This window comes from Schistocerca americana, chromosome 3 (assembly GCF_021461395.2).
Source record: "Schistocerca americana isolate TAMUIC-IGC-003095 chromosome 3, iqSchAmer2.1, whole genome shotgun sequence".
Taxonomy (NCBI): Eukaryota; Metazoa; Arthropoda; class Insecta; order Orthoptera; family Acrididae; genus Schistocerca; species Schistocerca americana.
Genome location: NC_060121.1, coordinates 573,137,583 through 573,156,381, shown reverse-complemented (window position 1 = coordinate 573,156,381; position 18,799 = coordinate 573,137,583). Strand labels below are relative to the sequence as shown.

At 40.3% G+C, this 18,799-nt stretch overlaps 1 protein-coding gene across 1 annotated transcript in view; it reads left to right on the top strand.

The window, feature by feature from the left end:
- The window catches only part of LOC124607254 (cholinesterase-like), a 63,297-nt gene that overhangs the window by 35,013 nt on the left and 9,485 nt on the right, over window positions 1–18,799 (top strand). The window contains exons 5-9 of the mRNA XM_047139528.1: window positions 845–1,047; window positions 2,586–2,736; window positions 4,467–4,648; window positions 10,942–11,071; window positions 16,699–16,831. Of these exons, the coding sequence (XP_046995484.1) occupies window positions 845–1,047; window positions 2,586–2,736; window positions 4,467–4,648; window positions 10,942–11,071; window positions 16,699–16,831 (799 nt within the window). The remainder of the gene's footprint in view (window positions 1–844; window positions 1,048–2,585; window positions 2,737–4,466; window positions 4,649–10,941; window positions 11,072–16,698; window positions 16,832–18,799) is intronic.

Here is an 18,799-nt window from a genome sequence, read left to right as displayed (position 1 = left end):
AAAGAAAAAAAAGAAAAAAAGAAAACATGGTAGATGAGGGAAGTGAATAAACAACGACCTTGATCTGTCAACCTGGATTGCAGGATTTTCAAGAATAATATCACCGACTCCAATTTGTATCGTTGGTAGTCTAAATAGCAACAAATATGTATAATTCCCTACAGATACTGAAAGACATGGAACTGCACAATCAGTGACAACCCATGTTTTATCATTTCGCACAGATAATTATAGAAGCTCTTATCAGAACAAGTGAATTTCGTTGGATTCGAAAAAAACACAAAAGGGGATGCGCGCTCATCAGATGTAACAGCTCTGGACTTTTAATCTGTGGGAAAAATGAAAATTACAGGTTTGCAAGAAAATAGCAAAGTCTCTGGAAGACGTAAATTACCGTACAAAACGGTCCTGTGCTACATTATGTTGAGTTGAAGTATGCAGTCTGACCTGAATCGCTTTATAACGTGTATCAGTGCTGAAGGACATCATTTCGAGAACATGGTACGACAGTCATAATAACAAACACGCGATCTATAGTTGCGCCTTGGCTTACTTTTCTATAGGCGGCAGACGATGTGGATGAAACTAAAGAAAGAAGTTTTTGCAGCTCGCAACACTTCCATTCCGTGTCTATATGTCTGCTGTAAAAAGCTTATTTCATGGTATGACAATATTAACATGTGGAAAAATACGTACGCAGAACATAACTACCAATGCAGCATAGGCGCCTTATATCGATTTCCAGTGTAGACGGTACACTCCAAAAGGAAGCCCGTATTATAATCTCTTCAGCTGTTGTATCTGTAATGAATTTCTCAGCTCTAAAACTGAGTTCACTGTGCAGGTCTGTTCTCACGAGCCATTATGCAGAGTGGGAACTTCATCGGCCGACATCCACGCTCGACTGCAGCAGCACGCACTCATTCTTTGAGACTGGGCGCAGCCCTCGGCTACGAAACAGACGATTCGCAACAGCTGCTCGACTTTCTGCAGTCTGTGAACGCTACAGACCTTCTGGTAGACGACTCACTCATCCAGACAGATGAGGTACGTAGACACACTTCTTCCTCATCCTGCAACATATCATTCCTGCAGCAACTCTCTCTGGAACTCTGCTACTTAAGAGTTGTAGAATGTCTATCTACTGGCGCAATGGCTTCTCATTCTTATCTGACACCCTGGAAAATCCTTTTGGCTGGAATATTTATAGCAGTGATCCTCGTTGTTCAGCCAATGGTCTGATACAGAGAAGAGAAATTCGTATGTAATAATAATCTTCACTTATTCTAGATTCATATTCGATGGTGCTATTTACGGTTTTTAACCTACGTTTTGAAAACTAGCTGAGGTTTCTTCGTCTTGCTTCTTTTGGTACCGGTCGATTTCTTTGGCGAAATAACGTAAAACCAAATTTTCAGGAAATGTATAGGCACCAGCATTTAATGTATGCCATTTCCTCCATAAGCGGATAACTCCAAATTGCCAATTAACATTAACTTGTGGTATTTTTCTGTAAATTGAATCACAAAGAAACGGAACCATCTCTTCTGATCGTTTGAATTTTTAATAGCTATGAATCTTCAAGAATCTTTGTAAGTCAATGTTATATCTGGAGCGTCACAGCTAGTAATCACATTTAAAGCAACACTGGCCATTCGTGCGATAAATTTATTAGGTCGTAACACCCGTTGTTGGATTCTCCATTGGACAGCTGGTTCGTTTCTTTAAAATTATATCAGACGATTTATGTATTACTTTTAACTGTGCATTTACACATAATACTAATTTTGTAATCTAGTTGTCTTAGATGACATTAACGATGTAGTGATATTCTGAACAGAGTGAAATTACTTGCCGGCCGGAGTGACCGAGCGGTTCTAGGCGCTACAGTCTGGAACAGCCTGACCACTACGATCCCAGGTTCGAATCCTGCCTCGGGCATGGATGTGTGTGATGTCCTTAGGTTAGTTAGGTTTAAGTAGTTCTAAGTTATAGGGGACTGATGGCCACAGAAGTTAAGTCCCATAGTGCTCAGAGCCATTTTAACCATTTTTGAATCCTGCTTCGGGCATGGATGTGTGTGGTGTCCTTAGTTTGGTTAGGTTTAAGTAGTTCCAAGTTCTAGGGGACTGATGACCTCAGAAGTTGTTCCATGATGCTCAGAGCCATTTGAGCCATTTTTTAAATTACTTGTTTTGTAAATAAAACCGCCTTTAGCTGCTGCCACTTAATTTATTTATCCCAGGCGCGTTTCGCTTTTGTATTTTTGTAAGGCACCATCAGTGGGATGATTTGCTAGTCTGCGTTTCCTCTCGTCTGGTCTGGAGGTCGCAGATCAGCAAATCATCCCAGTGATTATGCCTTAGAACAAGAAGAAGGCGAAACGCGTCTGGGATAAATAAATTAAGTGGCAGCAGGAAAAGGCGGTTTTATTTACAGAACAAGTATTTCTATGCTTACTAAAGAGGATGGCCACACGAACAAACTTGCTAAAGTGAAATTATTTGTGTTGCTAGGTAGAGTTTTGATACCTACATCACTTATAGTATTTAATGTGCGAACTATAGTTCCCTTTACGATTCTAGGAGAAGAAGCAGATTATAAGCGTTCTATGGGCGCCAAATATCGAGCCAGACCTGGAGGGTGCTTTCCTTTCTGACTCCCCTATCCAGATGCTCATCGACGGCCGCTTCAGCAAGGTGCCCGTCATGACAGGCACTACTTCCGCCGAGCTTGGTACGTATCGCCTGTCTGCTTCTATCTGAAACGTTCCTGCCAAAACCTGTTCTCCATTGCCAACTCTTTCTTGATAGACGTAACACTAGTACAAATTCAAGTTTAAAACAGTGCCATCTAAGATATTATTTTGCCCTTCAAAATTAGACGTCTAACGTCTCTTAAATGTTCCATCAGCTGACTTTATATGGTTCATCTTAACGTATTAGCGCTGTTAGAGGACCACTACTTTTATATTTAAAAACTAAAAGCTCGGAACCACAAATACAGATTAAAGTATAACGAACTCCCCTCAATAACACTTGATCTGTCAGGTCAGTCCTCTTAATAACCTATCGTCAATCATTTTCGTCCGCTGAAATTTTCTCTTCTCTTAACTGCGTCTGTGTTTCTTAGAACGGATATCTATATGGTGCAAAAAGTGGTTATTGACTCCAAATTACGAAAAGAGTGAAGTCATCGCCATGAGTACTATAAAGAATCCGCTAAATTTAATTTACACGATAAATCACACAAACCGAAAGACTGTAAACTCAACTAGATACTTGGGAATTACAATTATGAAGAATTAAAACTGGAACGATCACGTAGATAATGTTGCTGCGGAAGCAAACCAAATGCTGTGGTTTATTGAGAGAACAATCCAACAGGTTTACTAAAGAGACTACTTACACTACGGTTGACCGGCCACTTGTGAAGTACTGCTGTGTGGCGTGCGATCCGCATCAGATAGGACAAACGGAGGATATCGAAAAAGTCCAAAGAAGGGCAATTCGTTTTGTACTATCGCGAAGTAGGGGAGAGCGTACCACGGATATGGCACACGAATTGGGGTGGCAGACACTAAATTAAAGGCGTTTTTCACTGCGACAGGATCTTCTTATGAAATTTCAATCACCAACGTCCTCCTCAGAGTGTGAAAATTTTTCGTTGGCGCCCACCTGCATAGGAAAAAATGAGTATCATAATAAAATAAGATTCAAGGGCTCGGTTTCTCCGCGCTCTGTTCGAGAGTGGAGAGATAGAGAAATAGCTTCAAGGTGGTTCGATGAATCCTCCTCCAGGCACTTAATTGTGAATTGCAGAGTCAGAAAGTTTCATAATATCCTTTAATTGGGCGCCGACCTCGATTTTCATTTCCTTTGTTTTAAACGCAAGTAAACCACTGGTATGTATTTTACCGACGAAATATCTGGGCCAGATGTTTGTCGTCAATGCTATAAAACGAACGTAACCAGAGTTTCCTGGCTGGTACTTAAAGATGGAAAGTTATGTCATAATAAACAGAAATCTGGTAAGCTGTCTACAGTTCAAATCTTTGCTCATTAAAAATATTTGCTGATTACATAACACATTTAAACGTCAAATGATTACAGAAAATACTTTTTTTTTACTTCGCTTAGTTTTTATATGGTATTTACATCTGTTGGTGTCAAAATATTATTTCTCACAACTAATTCAGAGAGAAAATAGTCAGTTATTCATAAAGGATTTTGTTGTGTCTTCAGTCCTTTATATTAAGATCTATTTAACATAACAATTTACAACTATTGTAATCAGTTTATTAGATTTTAATGAATAGATATTTTATACGAACATATATGATAGCAACAGATTTTAGTATACATTTGTTGTACCAGAGAAGTTTGACAGTTTGATATGCCCAGCTGTGTTATCGAATATATATTGCAGTTTCTCGCTCTAGTTTATATTTCGTAGTTTCCTCACAGGATTCAGAATTCTTGAAGACTCTGAGCTGATCGCCAGTCTGAACGAAGACTCTGCAGCTGTGGTGGGTCCCAGCCTTCACCTGCCCACGGCAGAACAGCAGACAGAGGCCGCCTACAAGTTGAAGGATTTCTACTTCGGCAACAACACTCTTTCTGTCGATAATCCAGACCCTTTGGTCTATGTGAGTATTTCTGTATTGCTAATATTAGTTCCTAATTATCAAGGTAACCTACTCGACAAGTAAAATGTAAATTTAAGTATCCATTCCTCAAATGGACGCGTTTTCTGAGACGAGCAACTATGCTCCTAACATACAAAGCTGCACCATCATGACAAAAGTGTTTCGTGTAACACTGAGTCGGAGGAAGGCCACATGAACAAAGTTAGTTTCATCAAAGTTTTAAATGAAGTCTTGCACAGAAAGAGAAACTCAAATAAGCCAAACTGGGAGTAAGAAGACGAATTCGGTACACAAATAATAAATATTTAGGTGAAATTTTGACTACCGATCTGATAAGGAATAAAAGGACGTTTTGGTTGTTCCGAAGCCAGCAAGAGAAGCGTTACAATCAACTATACAGTCTACCTACAATCACATTTATTCTTGAGAGCTTCGATCTGAAGACTGGTTTGATGCAACTATACAAGCTTGTATATTTCAGCAAACTGCAAGCCTCTTTGTTTCTGCGTAACTGCATACAAATACACTACAGTTATAGATATTCAGATACACTTGTCTTAACAAAGACTTGCAAATCAAGACGGATTTTAAGTGACATTATAAAATCACTTATTGCTGTTATCCCATAAGACATTATGTCTGTTTTTGCAAACAAAGAAGTTCAATAAACTGATATGTTTATTTATCCTACTCACTGCACTCAGTCAGGAAGTGGTCTTCAGTACCCCATCCAAGATCCCCTTCTCTTCCAATTTGCCTCTATTACGAATTAATTCTTCACTCTTCCTTAATACCTCATCGCGTATACTTTGGAGTGACCTCTTCTTCTAATGTAGTTGTGGAACAAACGTCATTTCCCACCCGTACGATAAAGGACCTGTACTTACAAAAGCTACTCATCCAATCTGCAGCTTTTATGTGTAACACACTTCCAAAGTTTCTTTTCTGTCCGTACTGTTTACGACTACTTAATTTTCGTACATTACTAACTCCAGACAAATTTTTTCAGAAAAGCGTTCTTGGTATTCATATTTAAATGAGATGTTCAAATAATTATTCGTAAACAGTTTTATCGCTATTGCCAGTCTGCATTTTATATCTCTTTCACTTCGGGTATCATCAGTTATTTTGCTGCCGAAACAGCCAAACCTATCAGTTACATTTAGTGCCTCTCTTCTCAATGTATTTACCTTACCACCTCTGATTTATTTCGACTACATTCCATAGCCTTTGTTTTACTTTTGTTGATTTTCATTTTATTACTTTTTATGACCGTCTGAATTATGAAGTCTTTCGCCATCTGCCACCGGCAAATCTCAGTGTTATTTCATTTCCCTGAATATTAGCATCCTTTCCAGGTAACCATTTACTTTCCATTGCTACTTGGTAACTGCATAAGTTGTGTAACACTGTATGCAACACTGTTTCCCTTCCATCCCAACTACTGCCTCCTCTCCTATCTTTAGTCTTTTGTGACCCTGTCTGGTTTCTGCACAGGCCGTAGATCTTTTTGTTATCTGTATTTCACCACTGCTACCTGCAAAATTTTGAGGACAATGCGCCAGTGAACGTTGTCAAAGCTTCCTCTACTTCTACAGAAATTATAAACGTAGGTTTCCTCTTATTCCTTTTATCTTCTGTGTTACGTCTTATAGTCAGTATTTCGGTGCATGTTCCTACATTGCTCTGTAACTCAAGTCGACTCCTGTCAGCATTACTACTATATTCTTCTTGAAGCCTTGGGCTGCGAAGTACGACAAGCTCAACAGAGGAAAAGTGACATGATGGGCTATAAACGTAAATTAAGAAAACAAGTCTTCACTGGTTCAAGCAGCATTTATCGTAAGTGTCTTGAACTTTGAAACAATGCAAGCTACTGGAGCAAGGCGCAAGTGATTACGTTCTCCGTTAATGATTGTGATAGAGATGCAAGTATCTATACCCACAAGCCAACACCACTGAACCAAATCTGATGTAGAATTTTCGAATAACCTTTATACTCTGTTATTGTAAAGTTTTTGATGACTGATAATATCTTCTGCACGAAGCAACACAGATTTCTCGGCAGCCGTCTTATGAAACTTAACTGTTCACTTTGTCCATGAGATCTAGAAGATAGTAGATAAAAGAAACCTGGTTGATGCAATCTTACTTGATTTTCGAAAGGTATCCTATACAGTCACGCAATGTCGGCTTGTGAATACGACCTTCTAGAAGAACATTGTACACGCTTTGTAATTGGATGGATATCTCCTCAACATATACAACTACATCGATCGTTCTTAGCGGCTTGAAATACAATAGCGAGGAAAGCATCCTAAAAGAGTGTCATGGTTATTGTTCACGACATACATACACTGCTTCAGAAATGCTAAGGAACAGCTGACACTTGCTAAGGAACGTCTACGAACAGCTACGGAACAACCGACAATTGCTACGGAACACCCAGTCAACAATAACGAAAGGAAATGTAGAGGGCGGGACGTGTTCCCTGCAGTCTTCGCCCGTATGCTCTGTACGCATTTGACAGCTCATGCAGGACGGTGATGATGAATGTTGTTGTGGAACCGATCTGTGCAATATGTCTGCCAAATATCACTGAATGAATACGATCGTAGACGAGCCGTAGGACAGTTCGAAGTCGCCCAATGCGTCACTACTGTGGCCACCATAACGGGCCTGTCCAAAAGTGTCATCTCGCGATTAAATAAGGCCACTGAGAGTGGAAGTGCTATGTGAAAGCATCCCGTTGGTCTTAGACGGATCACACCACCACGAGATGATCGATAAACAGCCCTAGTTGCGGGAAGGAACAGACATCTCATTACCAGGCAGATCACTGCAGACATTGCAACCGCTACTGTTACGTGTATCTGTGCCAGAACCATTTCGCGGTGATTAAATTAAGCTGGTTTGTACGTTAGGAAGTCTGTAAAATACATACCACTTCTACTGTGCCATCGTTGAGAAAGAGTTCGTTGGCTTAGGGAGCACGTTAGTTGGTTTCAGCACCACTGGTCCAGAGTTCTCCGACGACTTCCGCTTCACTGTGGAAATGATTCTGGCCACCAGAATGTTCGTCATCGGTATGGCCCAGGCGCTACTGAGTCGGCAGGCACTGTGAGCAATGGCCGAACACTGCTGTATATCTTTGAGCGAGGTACCGTTACTGCACCACGATATTGCAGAGAGGAGGTTCTGGATCATGTCCACATGTTTAAGAGGTGCGTTGGGTCCCGGCTTCATGTTTATGAACGGCAGTACCCACCCACGTAGGTTCAAATGGTTCAAATGGCTCTGAGCACTATGGGACCTAACTTCTGAGGTCATGAGTCCCCTAGACCTTAGAAATACGTAAACCTAACTAACCTAAGGACATCACACACATCCACACTCGATGCAGGATTCGGACCTGCGACCGTAGCGGTCGCGCGGTTCCATACTGTAGAGCCGAGAACCGCTCGGCCACTCTGTCCGGCCCACCCACGTAGGACTGCTGAAGTGTCCGGCACATTGGAAAGTAAAAATATTGAACGTATGCCATGGGTTGCAATATTCTCCAAGCCTAAACACCTTAGTGCATGCCTGGGGTGGTCTTGGCAGACCTGTTTCTCAACAAAGAGCCCCTCCCAGAACCGTGCAACAACTGAAAACCACCTTGAGAGTGGAGTAGGACAATATTCCTCAAGGACTTCTCAACAGTTTGTTAAATAGGATGCAGAAAAGGTGCAAAATGTGCAGGCATATTCCTTACTGAGAGTGCGATAACGACTTTTATGTTGGGAGATTGTCCCATGTCAAACATGAACAATATCTATCTTTGTTAGCCTGCTTTCCCACGTCGTGAAATTTGTTCCATTTTTAGTTACAAATATACCACTCCACTCTAGTTACATATGTACTGTGTACATCATTGCCTGTGATTATTCCTGTGGAACTGCGTTTCGGAATCCGGAGCATTTGTCAGCCAGTGTAAATCAGAGATTTCCCAAACGTCTCCACTGACGAAACCCTCTGAGTATCCACGTACATTTATGGACCACCTTTCTAGTTTTGAGGTTAATAAAATACGTAAAATTATAACAAATGAGAAAAACTTGTTTTATTTAATGTTTACTTGGAGTTTAAGCCATAACCAATAACATAGAAATGATAAGGGTATTTTACGTCGAAAGAAAGCACCATGTTACGAATAGATTTTCCTCCGCGTAAAACTATTAATAACATGGTGTGTCCTTGCGACGTTTCGCATTATTTTTTAAAATTATGATTTCTGTGTTTAATCTGAGAAACCTTGGTGTAAGCGATCTATCGGACAATGTCTGAAAGTCGCTCGAGGCTCTTCGCCTTTCATATGCTTGTACGAAGTAAAGTGTTATAGCCAGAGAATTTTATCTACATGAAAACAGAACTGCAGGTTTTTACCAGTAGGTGCGCAAGTTAGCTACGTAATTACTTATTGCGTTATATTTGTGTAAGTCGCTGTCATGGCGAAAATGTCTGCAAACGTTATACGTAGCACACACTTCATCTGTGACAATGTGGCTACTTTTACCTCTTTATCTTATTCGATTTTTAATTTAACGCCAGTCAATACTTTAGCTTTATAAATATATGTAATCCACAAATGGGCATTACCTATTTACTAATCAATCTTGGGAAGTGTTGTTCTTCGTGACCAAGTAAGGTGATGAAAAAAAAAATGTACTCGGGATTGCAAATGTCATCAGGATGATTAACATCTCATATCCTGTATCTTAATTTCTATACTACGAAAAATGTTTTGCGAATGTATGTTGCTGAAGATCCTTATCTGCGGTTCAAGAGTTTTTCTGCAGACAATTGTGAGAGTCGTTTCTAATCTCTGTATTTCGTATGATTCGTGATTGAAAGTGCCTGTGTTTCATATTAATCAATGTTTCAGACACACAGCTACATCCCACACTTCTTTGCACTCTGTGTTAAGCTTTTGACTCCAAGCAGAAAGTAAATCACCACATCCACAGCAATCACAGCTACGTATTACAGTCTCGATCTCATCTAATAATTATCCCATCATTATTTTCACCGTAATGTTAATTACCACTCACGCCTATTTTTCTACGTGATATTTAACTTTCACTTTTAAGAGCAAAGACTGTTATTAACGTATTTTCGAATCCTCTGTCGACGAGCACGACAAATTTGTAACGATTAATATACATTGCTGATCTCTATGTGTCACTGAGGCATGTGAGACACCCCACCGACGGAGAGGTCCGTGTTTCATGAGAGGGGATTATAAATTAAGACCGTCATTTATACCAACAAATTTTTTTTAGAAGTCATTAACACATGTGTTACTATTTACCAATAGTACTAAATTTTGGCGGAATAAACATATTAATGCGATGTCATTCGTGGACGATCTAATTATTACACAAGGCATTACATAAATCAAATGAAATAAGAGCAAACTACAATCCGACTATATCCAAAAATAAAATGAAACAATGGCCTTTTCATGTATTCTTCCTATGCAAACAAAAATACTCGTCCTTGATAAACCGATGGAACACGTATCTCATTTCAAGTATTTAGGATGTTACGTATCATATGATCAAGATATAGATATGGGAAAAATCTAGTACCTACGAGGGTAAATGTGGCATTATAAGGAGAAGGGAAACAGGGAAAGAGACCAATTTAACATTTAAAAACCATAGTTGCTTCCACTTTATTACACGGGGTGAAAAGTTGTACGCTGAGAAATAATGGCTTACGGCAACTACATGCATCAGACACAATATTTTAGGGTCTCTGAAGGGCTGCACTAGGGAAGATAAGATTAGAAATGAATCGATAAGGGAAGAACAATCAGTACCCCTAAAGGCATTCCAATAACAAAAAATATGGAGAGAATATGTACTTCGTACGCCACGACAGAGACTTCTTAAACTACGAACAGACTGTAAACCAAGGGGCAGGAGACGTGTAGGAAGAAATGACGAGACCAGAACAGGGCCTAGGTCCTAGGCAGAAGAAAGAATGTATCAGCCGTGGGTGGGGTGGGGAGCTGCGGCAGGAGGGAGGGGTAGAGAAGAAACCAGGTCAGAATTTTGAGCCATTAATGTAAAAATTAAAAAATACTTTGGTAGAGACTCTGCACCTGTAACGTCTATTTTATTCCATTTTCCTCACGTTAATTACACATTACAAATATTTACATTTATTATTTTTCCTCTTTCCATCTGCCTAGTATGAAGCACACGAAGCTCATCCGTCTTCATTATTTATATTTTGCCATGTCACAGTTCAACGACGACATCGGATCGTTCGACTCCAACGATGCGTTGATTAGAAAAGTTGTCGAGGTCTCCAACCTGACGCTCTATTTCTACGTGTTCGACTACAGAGGAGATATCGTTGCCACAAACCCATGGGGTAAGTAAGATAATTGCAAAGATACAAATGCCAATAATGTAGTTAATGCCTAACATATTCTTTTCTTTCGTTTAAAATTTCTTAGCAAAAAACAGAAAACACTTCCAGCTGACTAGTGCTTCTTTGCGTTGTTGTTTGTGTATAGAGACTGTAGTAAGCTGTTTAACTCCTTTTTACATACCGATAAGGATGGATTCAGTTAGCACTGTTTGTAATTCGAGTAACATAACCTGCTCTTGATAGATTTTTTCAGCGATCCTCATGTTACTCGTATCACACGTACTTGGTTGCATGTGTCTTCTGTTGCACTACAAAAACGCAAGAAAGTCCTTTAGTTCTACGTATATTTTGACACATTTATCTTCCACAGTGGTTGTGCAGTCAGATCCCACAATGTGGCAAGCCGCTTCTTGAAACTTCTATGCTCCACATATAGTTCCTTCGTCACCTCCAAATTTGCTGAAGAATCACAGCGTTATTAAGGTGAGCCGCGGTTAACACTTCAGTAACTGCGGATGACAATTTCAGAAGACTGTGCCGTGAGTACGCAAGCGTATAAGTGTACCTTTGCCAGTTTCATAATGCTAAGTAATCTTACTGTGAATAAGTAGCGTGTGGTTACCTAGATGGACGGCTACTCGACTGCTGAAAATTTAATAGGCAGCGGAAGTTACGACTGCAAGTACCGAGAGCGCAGATTAGTGGTAGTGAACAAATCCAAAACAGCAACAGAGAAAGTGAACGTTTCTATTTACAACTCTAAATAAAAGAAACACCATGACAAATTTTTGTTAAAATCAATGATCATAGGAGAATTCTAATACATCACGCTCCTCTATTGTGTAACTTGTTTGATACCAGGTTCATTGACATAAATAATATCAATAATTCTCGTTTATGACCATAAATATCAAACTTCTCTGAAAAGTATCTTCTTCTTCACATTTCTTTTTTTTTTTTGGGGGGGGGGGAGGGGTTGCGGTGGGGGAGTGCGGGGGGGGGGGGGGGGGTATTGTCAGTCTTGTGACTTGTGACTGGCTCGTTGCCGCCCGCGACTAATTCCTATAGTGTGCCAAATTTTTCATCTCATGGTAGCACTTGCAACCTACGTCCTCAATTATTTGCTCGATGCATCTAATCTCTGTCTTCCCCGACAGCTCCCTCTGGTACCATGGAAGTCATTCCCTGATATCTTAACATATGTTCGATCATCCTGTCCCTTCTTGTTCTCAGTATTTTCCGCATATTCTTCCTCTCCCCGAATTTGCACAGAACCTCCTCTTTCCTTACATTATCAGTTCAACTAATTTTCAACATTCGTCTGTAGCACCACATTTCAATTGCTTCGAATCACTTCTGTTCCGGTTTTCCCCCAGTCCATGTTTCACTACCATTCCATGCTGTGATCCTGACGTACATTCTCAGAGATTTCTTCCTCAAATTAAGACATATGTTTGATACTACTTCACTCCTCTTGGCCAGGATTACCGTTTTTGTCACAGCTAGTCTGCTTTTGATGTTTTCCTTGCTCCGTACGTCATTCATTATTTTGCTGCCCAGGGAAAAGAATTCCTTAACTTCACCTACTTCGTGATCATCAATCCTGATGCTAAGTTTCTCGTTGTTCTCATTTCTGCTACTTCTCATTACTTTCGTCTTTCTTGGATTTAGGCTCAGTCCATAATCTGTACTCATTGGGTAGTTCATTCCATTCAGCATATCATGTAATACTTCTTCATGTTCACTCAGTATAGCAATGTCATCAGCGCATCGTATCATTGATATCCTTTTACCTTGAATTTTAATTCCACTCCTTAATCTTTCATTTATTTCCATCATTGCTTCTTCGATGTACAGGTTGAACAGTTGGGGGGCAAGACTACATGCCTGTCTTACACTCTTTTTATTCCGAGCACTTCGTTCTTGGTTGTCCGCTCTCATTATTCATTCTTTTCTCTTGTGCATATTGTATATTACCCGTCTGTCCCTATAGCTTGCCAGTATTTTTCTCAGAATTTCTAACATCTTGCACCATTTTACATTGACGAACGGTTTTTCCAACTCGACAAATTCTATGAGCGTGTCTCATTTTTCTTTAACCACACTTCCATTATCAGTTGCAACGTCAGAACTGCCTCTCTGGTGCCTGTACCTTTTCTAAAACGATACTGATCTTCATCTAGCACAGACTCAATTTTCTTTCCATCCTTCTACATATTATTCTAGTCAGCAACTAGGATGCATGAGCTGTTAAACTGATTGTGCGATAATTTTCGCACTTGTCAGCTCTTACGGTCTTCTGAATAGTGTGGATGATATTTTTTCGAAAGTCAGACGGTATAATGCCATACTCATACATTCTACACACCTTGTTACCACTTCCCCTAATGATTTAAATGATTTAAGAATATCTGATGGAATGTTATCGATCCCTTCAGCCTTATTTGATCTTAAGCCCTCCAAAGCTCTATTATATTCTGATTCTAATGCTGGATCCTCTATCTCTTCTAAATCGACTCCCGTTTCTTCTTCTATCGCATCAGACAAATCTTCCCCCTCTAAGCGTCCTTCAATGTACTCTTTCTATCAGTCCGCTCTCTCCTCTGCAATTAACAATGTAATTCGGTTGCACTCTCAATGTACCACTCTTGCTTTTATTTTCATCGAAGGTTAATTTGACTTTCCTGCATTCTGAGTCAGTCCTTTCGACAATCATGTCTTTTTCGAATTCTTCGCGTTTATCATGCAGCTATTTCGTCTTAGCTTCCCTGCTATTCCTATTTATTTCATCCCTCAGCGGCTTGTATCCCTGTATTCCTGAATTTGCCTGAACATTTTTATAATTCCTTCTTTCTTCCTTCAGCTGAAGTATTTCTTCTGTTACCCATGGTTTCTTAGCAGTTAACTTCTTTGTACATGTGTTTTTCTTACCAATTTCTGTGATTGCCCTTTTTAGAGATGTCCATTCCTCTTCAATTGCACTGCATATTGAGCTATTTCTTACTACTGTATCTATAGCCTTGGAGAACTTCAAGCGTGTCTCGTCATTCCTTAGTAACTCTGTGTGTCACTTCTTTGCGTATTGATTCTTCCTGGCTAATCTCTTAAACTTCAGCCTACTCTTCATCGTTACCAAATCGTAATCTGAGTCTACGAGTATATCTGCTCCTGGATACGCCTTACAGCCCAGTATCTTATTTCGGAATCCCTGTCTGACCATGATGTAATCTGACTGAAATCTTCTCGTAGCACGCGGTCTTTCCCAAGTGTACCTTCTCCTCTTGTGATTCTTGATTAGAGTATTCGCTATTACCACCTGAAATTTTTCGCAGAACTAAATTGATCTTTCTCCTCTCTCATTCCTTGTCGCAAGTCCATATTCTCCTGTAACCTTTTCTTCTGCTCCTTCCCTACAACTGCGTTACAGTCCCTCGTGTCTACTAGAATTTCATCTCCCTTTATATACTATATTACCCTCCTAATATCCTCATTTACTTTATCTCTTCATTTTCATCTTGCGACGCCGGCATGTATACCTGATCTGTCGTTGTCAGTGTTGGTGTGCTGTCGATTCTGATAAGATAGACCCTATCACTGAACTGTTCACTGTATCACAATCTCTGCCCTACCTCATATTCATAACGAATCCCACTCCTGTTATACCATTTTCTGATGCGCTTGATATTACCGTATACTCATCTGAGCAAAAATCCTTGCCTTCCTTCCATTTAACTTCCTTTTCAGATTTTATAGCTTCCCTTCCACAGTCAAACTTCTGACATTCCATCCCCCGACTCATAAAACGTTTCCCTCCCGTTGATTATTCAATCTTTTTCTTATGGTCACATATACGTTTGTTAAGCGGTATTGCTATGTTGGCGATTTAAATGGAAGTTTGTTTCTTTTATTTGAAATGAGCTGTTAATTACCATCATTACCATTACTTTAGAGTATAATGAAATTCAAACCGAGATAATGGTAATTAATTTCAACTCGACTGTTCTCCATTATTTCCCATGACGCCAATTTCTCGTATTTACAGGTTATTCGTCGTTAGATACGAAACTTGTAATCTTCGTATCAAATATTTCCTGAATCTAGCTTCAACAGCCCAGCTAAATTTTTGATGTTCAGTCACTTGCACTGAATACGCACAGCTTTTTCATTGTGACTTCTCCATGCGCTTAATTAAAACCAGAAGGCAATACTCTTCCAATAATTTCGTGGATGAAGTATCTGGAACAGTTCTTGTCAAAACACGTCCACTTCCAACCAAACCCTAGGCCAACCTTATATAGTAGTAATTACTGAAACACAAAACAAACTGTAGTCGATATAATAGAATTTGCAACGTCATCTGGTAGTGCGTCGCTGTACTGCCATGTAGCCAAAAAAGATACCAAAATCTACCGCTCTCTACTCCTCGGATGCGCAAATTACACTGCACACATGCAGAAGAAAAACTAATGTCCATTTGCATGAAGTGTAATGCCGGTTAACTCGAATCGAAAGACTAATTTAGATCATTAATCCTACCAAGAAGTATTGGCATCTGAAAGCTTCGTAACACTTTCAAAAGCACTGTTCAAGAAGTCCCTTATTTTGAGTCGTATAACGTGATGCGAAGACGTGGGCAACTTTACGAGTGAACGTAATGTGAGATCAGGTCAGTATTAGTGTAGAAAGTCAGAATCGTCCCAAACAACAGCACCAACACTGTTATCTTGTCTCTTCTCTTGCTGCACCAATCTGCATTGTGATCGCTATGTTTCGGAAGGTCTGTTCACTTCTTTCCTCTTCTGGGGAAGTGCTATAGTCACTCTCTCTCCCTCTTTTACTTTGTTGTTATTTCATTCTCTCGTCCCAGAAGAGCAATAATGGGCTGGCAGCGGATTAATATTCCACTCCTCAGACACAAGAGTTCAAATGAAACAAAGATGGGCAAAGTTTTTGACGAAAGATGATCTATATATATAAGTTTCTAAAATACATTAAAATATGTTTTTCACTGACGGTATTTCAAATAACATACTGGAAAAAAGTTTTCGGTCATAGAAAGCAGTGGTAATGAGTCATCAAATTCTGCACTCCATTACACTTTACGATCTCTGAGGGTAAAGTAATTGTCGCTAGTTGAGGTAATAGGGAGGCTGAAGGAAGATTTATCCTTTGAGAGAGTTAAATTTCTACGGAGATACTTGGTTTTGACGTTCAGAACGGAAAATAGCCTCTGGGCCTAGGCGAATAATACAGAAATAAAATTTCTCGCGTAGTTAATAAGTTAATGTGACCTATGAGATCCGGTTCTATGGAAGAGCGCTACTCTTTTGATCCAAATCCAGGTAATCTGAGGAGTTCCAGTTTGGGAATATCTGGAGAGGACTACCAGTTGCCTTAAACGTGGGAAACATCGCAAAACCGTTTGTCAGAACAGGGGGACTGCAATATTGTTTCATTTGTTTCCGGATCTCTATGTCCCTCACAAAAATGTTTGTATTCAGCAAGTGTTTGTGTCGTTGTCTGTGTAAAAGAGGGAAGTCGTAGAGTTGCTCTTTAGTTCATCAGATGCTGAATAGTTAATAATAAGAAATTTTTTCTATGTCCCATTTTTTCTTGTTCTTTTTCAGGAGTGTCACATGCAGGGGAGTTACCTATTCTTTTTCTGAGAGAAGATACAGAATATAACTTAGACCCCGACTCAGAAGAAGAGAAAGTGCGCAGAAATATGCTGCGTCTCTGGACGAACTTCGCAAAATATGGGTACGTAGTTGCCTTGTTTGACACTGGGCGGGCTGAATGAAAAATTAAATTATCGAAATTACAATGAATACCTGCTGCAAGCAAATCACTAGTAAATGCATACTTGCAGTATATGAAGGGTCAATGCGTTAGAAATTAAGAGCATCACTAGGCTGCGTCTAGTTAATTTATGATTAACGTCTTTCTGTTAAGTCCCGTTGTTGACACATTTGGCCACTGGAGCTGTATACAAATATTTCGAACAAGAAATTAAATGCGTCATTGTGAGCACTCAGTATAGTATTACAAACGTAGTCAGCAACAGAAAGTGTAGTGGCAGCATTTTACAAAGGTGGAAAACTACAAATGCGGGGATACGAGTTAAAAATACAAAAACTTGAAAACTAGCACGTTGTCAAATCGAAAGACTCGACTTACCGGACTGTGTAAGGTGTTACCCCTCGGAGAAACGCTTAAACTAGTTCGAAGCTGACTCTCATGGTGAGACGTCCTCCAGAGCACTGTCATGAAGAACAGATCTTCTGTCTCTCCTTTCTTTTTGTGGTTTTTTGTTCATACAGAATGATTTCGCCAGATGATTGGTGAGGTAATTTTTTAGGCTTTTGCTAAGACTGTTTTGCGGAAGAGAACATCTATAGAAGCCAACTGGATGTTTTACTTCGCAACCTTACCATTTGGAAACATAGCAGGTCTCACCAATCCAAGAAAATCCTGCCCGTTCACGGTCTTCCCTTTCACTGGATGAAAGTCAGAAGATAGATGAATTTTCTGTCGATGCTATATTCTCCTATGAACAATGGCCTTCCCGCAGTGGTAACACGGTTCACGTCTGTCACCGATGTCAACCGTGGTCGGGTTTGGCTAGTACTTGGATGGGTGACCGTGTGAGTCTGCCGAGAGCAGTTGGCTAGCGGGGCGCACCCAGCCCTTGTGAAGCCAATTGAGGAGCTATATGACTGAGAAGTAGAAATCTGAGAACGGCCGAGAGAGGTATGTGGGGACCACATGCCCCTCCATATCCACATACAGTGACGTCTATGTGGATATGGATGGTCCTTCGAAAACTGCTATGGCGGAGTAATATTCCTCTATACGTAAAATTTAATGCGCAGTTGAGAATACCGTTGTAGTTGAATACATAAGGAATACAAAAATATCCTTAAATAGAAGCGACATCGAGAAGAACGAAGGAAAACCGAAATACACAGAGTGGTATGAGGGGGTTGGGGGGGGGGGGGGGTGGTTCAAATGGCTCTGAGCACTGTGGGACTTAACTTTTGAGGTCATCAGTCCCCTAGACTTAGAACTACTTAAACCTAACGAACTAACGACATCACACACATCCATGCCCGAGGCAGGATTCGAACCTGCGACCGTAGCGGTCGCGCCGTTCCAGGCTGCAGCGCCTAGAACCACTCGGCCACTCTAGCCGGCGGGAGGGGGGGAGGGGGATGAAGGAGCAGGGGGGAGGGGAAGAGGGGGGAGGGGGACAGCAATGAGGCCAAAATTCGAAATGAAGATATAGACTGACAGGTAAAGTGGCTATGCTGTGTAAACCACATCTAGCTCCCTCATAGTAAGTAATTATTGCATAAAACTGCAGATCTGGAGCAATATAACGTAAAAGAGTGCGGAGGAGCAGGGTAACAGAAACATGGCGTTACATACTCTTCATAAAAATAAATGGAACAAGTAAATTGGGAAATGAAAGGAATTAGGTAATTAAGGGATGGAAAGATTCATAAGCGATGCAGGCTGGTGTGACATGTGCCGGCACAGGTCGAAGTTGCCAATGTAGAGTGGTGTGACCTATGCGGTGCAGTCAGAAAGTAGACGACAATATTGTGCTGCTGTAATAGTAGTTCACCCCTAATTAACCATTATAAAGGAGTCGAGAGGAAATAGTCTCCTTCGTTGTTTAGGGTTCGTTCTGGGTAGCAGGTCACGTTCTATTATGGGTATGGTGAT